The 13,788-nt window shown below is 46.2% G+C and overlaps 1 protein-coding gene across 1 annotated transcript in view; it reads left to right on the top strand.

The window, feature by feature from the left end:
• The first annotated feature begins 338 nt into the window (after positions 1-338).
• RS1 (retinoschisin 1) overlaps positions 339-13,788 on the top strand; it is a 22,173-nt gene continuing 8,723 nt past the window's right edge. Inside the window, exons 1-3 of the mRNA XM_019665974.1 lie at positions 339-448; positions 7,063-7,088; positions 8,071-8,176. Coding sequence (XP_019521519.1) covers positions 397-448; positions 7,063-7,088; positions 8,071-8,176 — 184 coding nt within the window. The 5' untranslated portion in view covers positions 339-396. The remainder of the gene's footprint in view (positions 449-7,062; positions 7,089-8,070; positions 8,177-13,788) is intronic.

The raw sequence follows: 13,788 nt of genomic DNA, 5'->3' as shown, positions 1-13,788 counted from the left end.
GAAGAACAAAAGGACAGCAACTTGTCTGTTCCCCTTCCCCCAACTCCCCAGCACTGTTCCCATCCCCCCAATTCCCCAATAAAAAAATTAAAAATAAAAAGAGCTGGGTTTAATGATTCTAGTTCCTATTTCCTTCCACTGCTTCCCTTAAATTTAACCATAGAATAAAACCAATATCTTCCTTTGCTAAGCGACCTCAGTTGACATTAGATTCTTCTCTGAGACTTCCTTGTTGAAGCAAGTAGCTATGTGGGTTAACCTGGTGGGGCTCAGCCAAAGCCCTAAGAAGTAAGTGGAATAAGGTGCTTAATGAGGCCAGTGCTCAAGTTAAGCTCCTGCTCCTGGGGAAGCTCTTCACTTGGATAAGGTACAGCTGTGGCCAAGGACAAAGGGAGAATGCCACGCAGAATAGAAGTCTTCTTGTTTTTACTCCTCTTTGGCTATGAAGGTATGTGCTAGCCAACCATTGGCATTCATTAAATACTTAGTAATACAATTGAATAAAATAGCTGATTAATAGAAATGCAACCTGAATAATTAAAATAGTATTAATGAGCAAGGCATGTTAATTAATTAATATGAGTTATTAATGAACAACAGTAGTTGTCTTTGTGTGGATGTGGTCCTCTTTGTCTCACCAATGGCTTTCTGGTTCTGTGAGGAGCATTGTGAAGTTCTAAGGATGCTTAAAAGAGGTCAGGAAGAAGGAAAGGTTTCACAAATTGTAGAAATAACTATAAATTGCAACCATTAGTGAGAAAGTAGGGCGTGTTCTTGAAAATTTTTAGGAGTTAACGTTAGAGTGATCATAGAATCTAATCTTTCAAACTAAGATGCTATTGAGGGTAGAAGAGGGTGCTAATAATAATTTAGCTGGGACAACAGGTGTAAACCAAGACTGTCCCAGACAAATTGGGACATGAGGTCACCCTAGTTTAAATATGGATTAACATAACATGTTGAATACCACTGGGCTCTAATAGAAAGAATAACCAACTGAGGGTCAGAAATCTCCAAAGACTCAATACACTCAATCATTTTTAAATGGCTGAATATGGCCCCAGCAGGAGCGATATGCTTAAATAAGGAGAAATTAAAGGCAAATCTCTAAAATGTCATCCAATTCAACTTTTAAATTCTCAATCCTTGGAATAATACTCTTTCATGCCTCTCTCAACTCTCAAGAACCACTCTGCAAATGACCTGGTAGACAGACATGACAAAACTCACACAAGTAGAGTCAGAATTCCTGGTTTAAATCATTCTCCTCTCTATCCTCTCATATTTTATTGGTAGAGCACTCACTTTCATGATTCTCCAGTCTCATGACTTTTGTTAGTCATATTTCTCAGCATTTGGAAAGACTTGTAAAGATATAATCCTAAGGTCATTTTGCAAACTCAAGTATGTTTCTAAGTAGAGATCATTTAGACTAATTGCCTGTTTTTTCCCCCTTGCAATTAAGTCAGCAACTTATCCCAGTAACTCTTAATACTTTAAGATGCTTAGGGGGTTTCGTAGTTTTCCCTTTACTCCTTGCCCTTTTCTCAGCAAGAAAATCTAAACAACCTTTCAAGGCTTAGATCCCAATACCCCTGGTTCTCAGATGACCACAGGGCTCACCCTCAGATTTGTTTGATTGGCATTGAGATTCATTCACCCATTCATTCGTTTGCCTGTTCATTCAAGAATCCATCCCTGAGTACCTGCTATGGGCCAAACACTGTAAGAACTTGAGAAGCCGGGCAGTTCCTTGTTGCTTTCTCACTGTTGAGTCTAACAACCCTGTTCTGTGACCCCCCCAAATGCAAAGAAGCCCTATAAATGTTTACCAACCTGGGCTGGCCAAGTGGCGCGATGGTTAAGAACTGGCTTGGGACACCAGAGGGCCCCGGTTCGGATCCCACATATGAGGGCCAGTGACACTGCCCTCCACAGCTAAGATACTGAACAACAGCTCAACCTGGAGCTGGGCTGCCGTGAGTCGCGGCGACGGCGTAGGCTGCAGTCCCTGTGGCAGTGGATTGCCATGGGCTACCGTATGTACCCAGCAGCCAGCGTGAGCGGCCAATAGCCGCAGTGAGCGGCTGTCCAGAAGCCGGCGACTGATCTGCCTCACCCGGGAAGAGCACAATGATGGTGCCAACTTGGGCCAGTGAAGCAACGTCCTCCACAACTAGACTGAAGAACAAAACGACAGCAACTTGTCTGTTCCCCTTCCCCCAATTCCCCAGCACTGTTCCCATCCCCCCAATTCCCCAATAAAAATATTTTAAAAAAATGTTTACCAACCTATTTTTAAATGAGACCTGCTCATTCGGGGGATATCTGCAACAAAAGGCACAGAGCGCAGCACTCTTTCCTGTTTTATTGCTTACCCATCCTTGTGTATGGCTGGGGAGCTCCAAACTTTCCACACAGACTCCCATCAGTCCAGGTGGAATGGAATGTGGTCCAGCGGGTAGGCTGGAGAAGCTTAAATTCTCTTACTCGCCTAACCCAGGCCCTCCACCCTCACACAGTGTGGAAGGAAAGCAGCCAGCCGAAAATGGCCAGTGCTCCACCCTGAGCTAGAGGGATGCTCCAGGAGACAGAAAAAAAGACAGGACACAATTGTTGCACCGAATCAGCTTACAGTCCAGATCGAGAAATGCTGCACAATGCACATGGGAAAAATGTATTCTATTGCACACCTGGGAACCTGAAGACAAAGGTTCTTTGTCTAATTTACTCTGCTATTTCTATTCCACCATGGCAGTGGCTCCTTATTACAGTGAAATAAGGTAAATGGATTGACTGCACTTATGCGTTGGATGAAGGTTCATTTGGGAATGCACAAATCATAGGAGTAAAGCACTACTTATGACGTATAACTGAAGCCGGCTTCGATTTATCTTACATTGTACATTTTGGATTTAATGCCAATGGTGATTTTAAGAACATCCATCGTATTAAATCAATCCATTACTTGGTCATGCCTATTATATATTTTTTCAAAAATCACCAAGCGTCATCTTACAGGTGTGTGTGTCCTCTTTTCAGGTATGTGGACCATCACGGATAACAGATTTTTTTCGAAGCAGCTTTCTTGAGATGTAATTTACATATCATTAAATTCACCCATTTAAAGTGTGCAATTCAATGGTTTTTAGTATATTCACAGATGTGTGGCGCACACAACCTCATTTTAGAATATTTTCATCACCCCCAAAACAATCCTAGAGACATTAAGCACTCACTCCCCATTACCCGCTCCCCCCAGTCCCTGACAAACACTGATCTCCTTTCTGTCTCTATAGTTGTGCCTATTCGGGGCATTTCATTTAAATGGAATCATGTAACATATGGTCTTTCATCTGTCACATAGCATATGTTTTGGAGGTTCATCTGTGTTGAAGCAGGTACAGATAACAGATTTACCCATGAATATGCCTGTCACCTAAAATAGCAACACTTTCACACCAGAAGCAATTTCCTTCTTTCTCCTTCAAGGAGAGGGACATTATTACAGCCTGCTGCTTTTCTCTCGTGTCTTATTCTTGTTTCTCAAGTAGATTGGAAGCTGGTTACTGACAGTTTTTAATCATTCATAATTTTATGCTTTTCTCCTCGGCTTCCTTCTGTTTCAATGGGAAGGAAAGCTCTGTGTTTAGTGACATCCAATCAAAGAGACTAAAATAGTCTTTCCTGTGTGCATCTAATGCGCACTTTTCCTCTTGGGCTTGCAAGGTACATTTCGAGAAATAGGCACGCCTGGATTTCCTTGCTGTGGTAACAAGGGTTTCCCCATGGAGTGGCCCCTTGAGCAAAAGGGCAGAATGAGCCCGTATTGCATGACTCAAGGATTGCTGAGTGGCAGACATCTCAGACGCTCCAGTGGAAACTGTTAACCTGTGGAGGAATGGAGAAAACAATCCCAGTAGGGAGAAAAATCCGCAACCACATAATCTAAACCTTTTATTCTTTTTCCTTTAAAGGCTGACCTGTTTTCTTTTGCTTCTTCCAACAATGTTATTTTCTGGTATTATGAAATGTAGTCAAACATGCTTTTGCTTTTATTCGCCAGCTTTTTGGGTGATTAAATCATTTTGCTGCTCCCTTGCTGACAGCTTTTCCTGTAAAATGCTTGTTATTCCTCCTCTCCCTGCTCATTTCCATAAGGATCGGATGCCTCAGAATCCCAGGCTGCCTGCAGACAAACGCTTTCTGGGAGGGGAGCCTGGGAGGCGAAAAATGCCAGAAATCTGCCCAGTGTCTGAGTGAGCACAGGCATTGGCTCTGAAACCAGGCCTCCTCTTAGGTCCCTTTCTCTCCACAGATACACAGTGGCGGGGCCTCCCGCCCATTCCTTTATGCCTTCTGCTTTGTTTCTGCAGAATGCTGAGCCCCTCCAGGGCTGAGCCCTGGACCCAGGTATGCAAAAGGCAATTAGATGGGTCCTTAGCCTCATTTGAACTCTGGGTTTGCTCAGTTGCTGCTGCTGCATCGACCCTCTTCAGTGACAGACGTGGCCTCTGGGCCAAATTGATTGGTTATTAAGGACGCGTTGTCAATGACTGACTTACCTCATCCTTGGTCCTCCCAAAAGAGGGTCTTAACACAGTAGATGTTTGCCCAACTCACAGGGCCTTTCAGCATTTCGGCTGTCCCCAGATTTTTTTGAAGATGGGGCTGGAGCTTAGCGCCTCCTGGAATAACAGCTCCCAAATCAACTAGATGCCAATAGCTCATCTACTTCGCAGTTCTTGGGGAGCAGCTGCGGGACTGAGGCTATGGGTTCATATACACATTAACTGTGAGGAGCCTAGTTGGACTTTCCTGAGTTCCAGAAGTTTCCAGCCAGCTGCCCATTCAACCTCAACACTTGGATGTCCCACTGGCCTCTCAAACAGAACATCTCCACCCCATTGCCCCCAAATCCCTGCTCCTCCTAAAACCTTCTGCTCCCCCAGTAAATGGTAGCTCTATTTTCCCAGTCACTCAGGCCTCAGACCTCTTGTTCTTTCACACCCACATCATCTGTCAGCAAATCCTGTTGGCACCACCTTCCAAAGACAGTCAGAATCCAGCCACTTCTCATTACCTCCACTGCCACCGTCCTGGGCCAGCCACCATCATCTCCCCACTGGATGACATGCCAAGCACTGGCCCACCTGAGGGTTTTTACGCTTCATCCATTCATTCATTCATTCATTCATACATTATGCTCCCACTCCCCCACATTAGACTATAAGTTCTATATGGGCAGGTGTTTTTCCCTGTTTTGTTTACTTATAACCCCAGCACCTAAAACTGGGCCTGGAATATAGTAAATCCTCAATGAATATTAATGAATGAATGAAGGTTTGGAGACCAGTCATTGTCAGCTATCTTTTCTATCAATTTCTATAATTGTACAGGTGCTTAGATAAACCTGTAGACAAGAAAGAGGCGGGACACAAAGGGCAGAGCATGTGGTAAGTTCCACAAGGGGGACAGAAAAAGTCTTCTTCACAGGGAAGGGGAAAAGCAGGCAGAAACGTTGGGTGCGGAAGCATTTGAGGCCAAGAAATCATACTGACAAAGTAATGGAGGCAGCAAACAGCCTGGCACACTTGATGAATTGCAGGTAGTACAGTGTGCAAATGATAAGTTTGGAGAGGTAGACAGGCGATAGGTCACAGTGACCCCTTGAAGGACACATTGTTATTATACCTATTTTAGGGATGAGGAAATGGAGAGATGCAGTCATACAACTAAGAATATCAGAGGTGGAACTCAGACCCTGGCAGTGGGGACCCACCAAAGGGTTTGGCAGGAAAGTGATACAATCAGGTTAGCATTCCATTCCATTGGCAGCATGGAGGATGGATGAGGCAAGGTCTCCCTTCAGCAGGGAGAGAATCTAGGGGAGAGAGGGTGTGGCCTAAAACAGGAAGTGGCCGTGGGGGTGGAAGTAAAAGGCCCCTGCCCCTGGTAGACACTGTATGCAGGGGGTTAGGAAAAAGAGGCAACTAGAAGGAGTCCCAGTTTTCTGGAAGGAGTGGTAGGTGGACAGTGGAGCCATTCAGTAGGATAAGAAATAGAGAAAGGAGAAGAACAATCTGAGGAAGAATGCAATGAGTTCAGTTTTTTAAAAAGGTTTTCTTGAAGTATAACATACATACATTTACTTAAGTATAACATACAGAGGAGTACAGGGAAGTGTACAGGTCAACAAATTTTCACCACTAAACACACCCAAGTAATAAGCACTCAGATCAAATAACAGAACATTACCAGCCCCCCAGCCACTCTCCCTAGGCTTCCTCCCTGCCACTCCCCACCCCAAGTGTAACCAGGACCCTAATGTCTAGCAACATAGATTACTTGGGCCTGTTTTGTGTATTTAAAATGGATTCATATGGTATGTCCACTTTAGCATTGCAGTGCAGTGTTCCACTGTGTGAATCTACTACAGGTATCCATTCCACTCTTGTACATAAAAGACAAACCTAAAAAAGATTTCCTAAACAATGTCCTCACCCTGAATAACCTGAATGTGTCACAGTGGGGGACTTGAGAATCAACTCCTGAATAGCACATTCACCAGACACTAGGGATAATGATGATGGTGACGATGAGTCAATAAGTAAAGGGAGAAGCTCGCATTGCTAATGTTAACTGGGAAAGGAATGCTGTCAACATTGCTTAGACAGTAGGTGCTCAAATGTGTTTTTTAGAATATGCACAGAAAAACGATAGGAAAGATTTACACTTAGATATTAACAGTGAGTGTTGCCTTGGGTGGTAAAAAAATATATAGGTGCTCCCCCCTCCTTGCTACATTAATGTATTTTCCAAAATTCTAGCATGAACAAAAAAAATACTAATTATTCTTGTCTTTCTGTTGAATTTTACTAACCCTAGTTTCTCAGCATCTGTGGATGTTTCTCTTGACATACAGTTACTTAGTTTGACTTCTTCCAGGAGGGGCTTTGTTAATTTTTATGTGAATTTCATTTTACTTTTCCATGTATTGACTCATTATGTTGAATTTCTCTTGTTCTAACTTCATTTTTCCTCTCTTACCCTCATGCTTAGTCACGCTAGGATTATCATCTACTGAGGTAAGTTCAGTAAGAAGGCTGGCATTTACAGGGATACTGTTTTTGAAGATTTTCTTAGCCAAAAATAATGGACAGGATTATCACCTTTTAAAAAGAAATGTATTTTTAAAGAAATTTTTTTTCTGGTAGCGGCAATAGCACATTTTATCTGGGTAAGTTCCAAGGCTGGCGTTTTAATGAGAGAGTGCAAGTAAACCAGGTTTTAATTCAGATGGTGTAATCTGGAATCCAGTACCTTTTTTTTTTTTTAAAGATTTTATTGGGGAAGGGGAACAGCCAAGTTGTTGTCCTTCAATCTTAGTTGTGGAGGGCACAGCTAGCTCAGCTCCAAGTCCAGTCGCCATCTGGCCACCCGGCGGCAGCTCGTGGCTGCTCAGCTCAAGGTGCCGTGTTCAATCTTAGTTGCAGGCGGGCATAGCCACCATCCCATGCGGGAGTCGAACTGGCAACCTTGTTGTTAGGAGCACGTGCTCTCACCAGCTAAGCCATCCTGCCACCTGTTGGCAGCTTAGCTCGGGCACAGCTCACTGGCCCACGTGGGAATCGAACCAGTGACCCTGTTGCTCAGAGCTCACGCTCTTAACCAACTGAGCCATTCGGCTGGCCCTGGAATCCAGTACCTCTTAAAACTGGACCCTGAGAGGGACCTCCAGGGGATGTGAGGAGCCCGAGCTTGCACGGGGGCTCTCCAACCCCTGAAAACAACTATAATGGGGTGAACATTGCCCTCTACATGGGTGTGTCTGTGAGATGATTAGCTGGTCACCCACAGTGGCAGACATTTGTCTATGTAGACTCAAACGTGAGTGGCGACTGTGTGCATTAAGGCTGGATTAAAATTGCGCTGTTGTAGTGTGAAAGCAGCTATAGACAATAGTAATGAATGAGCAAGGTTTTTGAATACAAGATTTTCCAGTAGTGCTGACCACGGTTACCTTTGACCGTGACTTCCTGACACTCCTGCCTCTCTGGCTTCCCACAGGATGAGGACGAGGACCCCTGGTATCACAAAACGTGCAAGTGCGATTGCGAAGGAGGCGCCAATGCCCTGTGGTCTGCGGGTGCCACCTCTTTAGACTGCATACCAGGTGAGTGTCCCCTCTCCTTGGGGCCAGATCCTTGGAGTGTCCTAGGGAACATCCTGTTTCTCCTCTTTCTTTCAACCCAGCTGTTAAACCCCCTGAATGCCACATTCTTGGTTTTCTCCAGTCGGCCTCTGAACTTCAAATGTCACATGGCCACTGCTCCAATAAACTTCTCTGATGTCATCATTCAGAACAGCTTCCTAGATCTCTGCTTGACCTGGGTGAGATGGTAAGAAGAGACCTAACTTTCAATGAAACTGATGCATGGATAATTAATTGAAAATCAATTAATGGTAGGTGGCAGGGGGTTTGAGAAGAGCATAGGCTCCCGAGCCAAAAAGACCAGGGTTGGAAGGTTGGAATCCTGGCTGGGTCACTTAATTAACTCTGGGACTCCCACTTTGGCCTTTTTCTGCCAAATGGAGGTAATACTGTGCCTGGATATCCATTGCTCACCAACCCTGTGCATCCCCACATTCCAGCCCCCTTGCAGTCAGGCGGTATCATATGAGCAGTTATGAGCAATGTCTCTTCCGAAATGAGGCACTTAAGGGCTGGTACTCAACTCTCCAGCTCTCCCTTTCCCTGCTTCAGAAAGTGGCTTGTCCCTCAGCCCGGGTGCTGGGGACAAGAGGAGGAGAACCCCCGGCCAACCCACAATGACCAAGTCACCTGAGTGAAAAACGTACCTTTGTTGTGTTAAGCCTCCAAAATTTCCAAGAGGGCTTGTTCTGCAGCATAACATGGTCTTTCCTGCCATGTGAATGCCTCCCTTCCTCTAAGGCAGGGGCCAGCAAACTGTCTGTAAAGAACCGGACGGTATTTGTGGCTTTGTGGGCCATGCAGTCAGTCTCAACTCCTCAATTCTGCCATTGTTGTTGGAAAGCAGCCACAGAAAATATGTAAATGTATAGGCGTGTCTGTGTGCCAATAAAACTTTATTTACAAAAACAGGCAGTGAGACATATTTGACCTGAGGGCCACAGTTTGTCCATCCCTGCTCCAAGGAGTTGTTATGAGGAATAAAGCAGATGAGGCATTAAAGCATCTTAAGCTGTACCTGACAAAGTGTAGTTCCTTCACTTCCTGCCTCCTAAGAGCTTACGACTTTCAGAGGCCAGGGCGGCCCCACAAATATTTGCAATGCTCAGGCCTTTCTGAGGCTCCTCTTTTGCATGAAACTGCCCTTGCCACCCCTCTCCAGGATTATGGTGGTGCCATGCAACGTCCTCCTCTTTACCTAATTGCCTAATAATAGCTCCAGGAGAGACAGGGTTGTGAGTACTTGTGTGAGCTTCTCTTCACTAGTTCATTAAATTTGCATTAAAATAGCAAATTATGGGGGAGGAGAAAGGGGAGTCTACAAGGGCTTTGACTGCCTCCGTTTTCCTATTTTCTAAAGGGGTAGGAAGTCAGTTCTGAACTAAGCTTTCTGGAAGGGAACAGTGGGCTCCCGGTAGTGAGGCAAGCAGTAAGGGCTTTAGTTTGGTGTGCTTCTCCCACGGGACGACCGACTGTGCGCCATGCTGCGAGCTCCTGCAGCCATTATGTGTTTGTGTGATCTGCCCAGTCAATATTGAAGCACCCTCCTTAATAATCCATTTAGAATTCCACCCCCTTTTATCCATGTGCCTATTATGTGCCAGGCACTAATAGGGAGACAAAAAATGAAGCCATTGTCTCCACCTTGGAGGAGTTTGCCATTTAGTGAAAACAAATGTTCCCTTCACTGGAGACAGGAGGCCTACCGGAATTCCATTCCAAGGAAGTTCTTTCTAAGAAGACATTGAAAAGAGATTATTTATGCAGATTTCATTCATTGATCCAATCAACTGTGAAGCTGAGGAGGGCTGTGTGTTTGAAGAATGTGCTCTCCCCCCACACAGCTGCCATGTGCAAGTTCTGAAATCAGAGATTCTTTAGCTTAAGTGTTCTCCTTTCCCCACTGTTTTTTGTTTTGTTTTGATTTGTTAACCACACAGATATTTCCAGGAAGAAAAACAAAAAAAAACCAAAAAACAAAAACACCCCGCAACCTTAGTGTTATATGGTTGATTCATTGGTGTTAATTGGCTTTTCCATGAAAGGCATAATTCAGAGAATCAGAACTAGCCCCAACCTTCCAGAAGTGCCTCAGATGCTCATGAGAATCTCCAGAACTGCCCTTGGTCTCTCTGGCCCCTGAGATTCAATGCTTCCAGCAGAGTCTGATTTAGGAGGGAAGGAGAGCCTAGAAAGCACAGAAGGACAAGAAGGTCATTCAGAGCTGCCAAGAGGAGCTTCCAGGTGCACACTAGCTCTTACTGCCCTGGGTCCCCACCCACAGAGCACAAGGTGACCCGCTAGGTGCTTTACGGCCTCCTAATCTTCAGCTTAACGCAATTAAAAATACTAAAAGGTCTGTCTTTTCCACAGTTGAGCCAAGATCACCTCGTAACTCTGAGAGGTGGGAATAGGGTAGAGAAGGTAGCAAAGTATTAGAAATCCAATGACTTAGTGCTTTACTTTTATTCTGGATTTTATATTTCTATATTATATTCAAATGAATACTCTATTCTTCTATAAACATTCTTCTATAGTCTACTACATCATCATAGATATTGAGGTCTGACACATGTGCATAATCATATTCACATCTCTCTTGACAAGAACGTCCCTGAACTCTCTTTGTTAGGTTAACCTTCTTTATAAGCATGTCTGGCCTTCATGCCTACAAATTGAGAAATTACTTACTGAATCAGAAAGGCTAGTACTTAAGAATTTATAGTCTGGATTAGCAGCACATTATGAATATGCCTTCACCATCTAATTATCAAATCATCGCTCAGAAGAGCCACGTGTGCCACAGAGGATGCAGGTTTTTCCTTAAGAGTAAAATGAGGAGAGACATAGGCCAGTGGGAGTTCTCTGGGCCAGTCAACTCTTACTTCCTACCTGAGCTCTCTGCTTCCTGTTTTGCCATTTTCTCTGCTTATCCCCAGTGGCCACCCAAGAGGGGGTGATGATGTTGGTTTATCCATTCGTTGATCCATCTGATCAATATCTATGGAATGCCTAGCATGTGCAGGCACTCTGCTGGGCTCAGAGGATACAATGGTGGGCAAGGCAGACCAAAGGTGCTGACAATTACATAATCACAGGAGGAGGCATAAGTGACAGGTGTAGGCTGCATGGGAAGACAGCACCTGGAATCCTCTACTCAGCTCATGTGGGCAGGGGAAGTGGGCGGAGATCTGAAAGGTGAGTAGAGGTGTCCAGATGAAAGGTGAAAAGAGGGGACCGGAGTGTCACAGGTAGAGGGAAGAGCCTCAAGGGAAGGCCTCCAGGCCTGCAGGAAGACTTGAAGGGAGCTCAGCCAGGACCGTGGAAGGAGGAGGAGAGAGGGGGACAGGAGGGGTCAGGAAAAATAATAAAGTAACTGGAGTGCCGTTCACCCCATAGAACACAGAGCACAAGAAATGTTTCATTTTCCATTTTTCCAAGTTCAAGTATAATAACTCCAGTTTGAGTCCCCCTTTGTCATGGCCTTTGAGGAGTCTACAGACAGGATTGTTGAAGGTCCTTCCTCTCCCCTTTGGACGACATGAACCCCCACAGGCTTGCAAGGGCTGCTGGGGCAGGGCCTAGGCTCAGGCGGGGTGGCAGTTTCCTTGCCTGGCCCACAGCCCCATGTGAAGGTTGACATCTTCTCCCTCTGAAACAAGCTCAGTCCTGGGACCTGCCCAAGTTTCCTGAGGGTTTCCAGAGCTCACGGCTCCCAGGCCCCATCTGTGGTCCAGCCCCTCAGAGGGACCATGTCCCTGTTTAGCTCAGTCCCCTACGACGAGTCCCACCCCTGAGTCAAAGCCCAGAGCCTTCGGCTCCCTCCTCCTCTGGGACAGTCAACTGATTTTCGTCGAGGCCCAAAGCTTCCAAATCCGTAAGCCTGGGAGGCGCTGCGCTGTCAACAGGCTTCTCTCTCAGGTCACACATACGTGCATGCAGAGTGTTCTGTCCTGGGGCAAGGAGAGCCCAAACCTGCGGAAACATGGAGCCGGCCTCCTTTTCAGGGAGATGATGGGGGCAGGACAGAGTGGGGTACAGGGGTTCTAGATGTCTTCCCTCATGACTCTTCACCAAAAAAACAAACATGCAAAACTCAAGAAGACATCCATATATTCTCACGACTTCACACTTTTCCGCCAATATGAGCTGCTGCTTTCTGGACAGGCCCTACAGCGGTTATTTCCTGTCATCCCATAGCAACCTTATGGAGGTAGCCCATTTCACAGATGAGGAGGCTGAGACTCAGAGACATTAAACAGCTAGCCTAAACTCAAGCAGAGGGAGAGTGGGACCCAGTCCCAGATCGCGCTGGCTCTAAGCAGGCGTTCTTGACTTTGGCTGCCCATTACAATCACCTGCAGCTTTACCCCATGCCCAGGTCCTGCCTCAGACCAATGACTTCAGAATCTCTCGGGGTGTGGCATGAACATTGGCACTTCTGCAATTGCCTGGGTGATGCCCAGGCTGAGACCATCATAGAGTCTCTGCTTTGTGCCCTGGGCCAAATCACCAGGTTTCTGGGTTAGCAGCTGGGTAGCTGGACGTGCCAATGCCAGAGGCAGGAGTACTGGACGGGAGCAGGCTTGGGGCTTGGGGCTTGGACACTGATGGGCTCAGTTTGGGCCATATGGGTGTGAAGCACCTTTGGTTCATCCAGATGGCACAGTTCACTTGGAAAATACCCAAAGGGTTGTGGGAGGCTTGGGGCCTGAGAGTCAGGCATGGGCTCCCAGAGCCTGCTGAAACCATGGGGACGGCGAGATCATGGCGTCCTCCGAAGAGTATGGGAAGGATGCATGTCTGGACAAGTCCGCACAGGCCTCCAAGGCCATAGCCACTGGCCCGGTCCCTGCAGGCTGACAGCCCCCTCTTAACTGTTAGATGGGCTGACTGGGAAGAAATGGCAAAAGAGATGTGAGGCGGAAACATAGAAAGATCGAAATGCCAAGAATAAGGCAACTGGGAGAGGTAGTGATGGCTTTTCCTTCCACTCCGCCCCCTCCCTCTGGGCTGATGGCCCTAGAGCAAGAAAAGCGAGGTTCCTGATGGAGAGGCCTTAGAGACATCCACAGTTAGAATTTAAGTGATGACTAGGGCCCAGCTGAAACCTACCTTTCTGACACTGGGGTCTTGTCCCTCCTTCCAGTGTCACAAGCTTGTTTTCCAGGGTGGAGGGGGGTTGAGGAGATGGAGGAGCCCCCAAGGCCATGGGCACTAGGCCCCCCGGAATCTGCCAGCCAACAAAACGCCTTCCCTGGCAGGCCAAAGTTTCCAAAACGCACTTTGAAAGTGTGCTTGTTAAAAATGCAGCCTCTCTGCAGGTGGAATCCTGGAAACCGAATTCTTAACAAGTCTCCCTGATCATTCTGCCACACAAGGCATGAGCATGTGGCCCATAAAGGGTTCCTGTTCTCTCTCCCAGGAACTGATATTCTTTTACTAGGCTCCTCGAAGCCTCTGGTACTTGACAAACAAATATTATCCCCTCACTCCTAGCCTCACTGAGCTGCAGGTACTGGCGGGAGTTAGACCTATTTTTTTGGTGCATTGGGCAGAAAAGCCGTTAAGTG

This window comes from Hipposideros armiger, unplaced genomic scaffold (assembly GCF_001890085.2).
Source record: "Hipposideros armiger isolate ML-2016 unplaced genomic scaffold, ASM189008v1 scaffold_13, whole genome shotgun sequence".
Lineage (NCBI taxonomy): Eukaryota > Metazoa > Chordata > Mammalia > Chiroptera > Hipposideridae > Hipposideros > Hipposideros armiger.
Note: the sequence above shows the minus strand (reverse complement) of the source record. Positions and strands in the feature narration are given on the sequence as shown.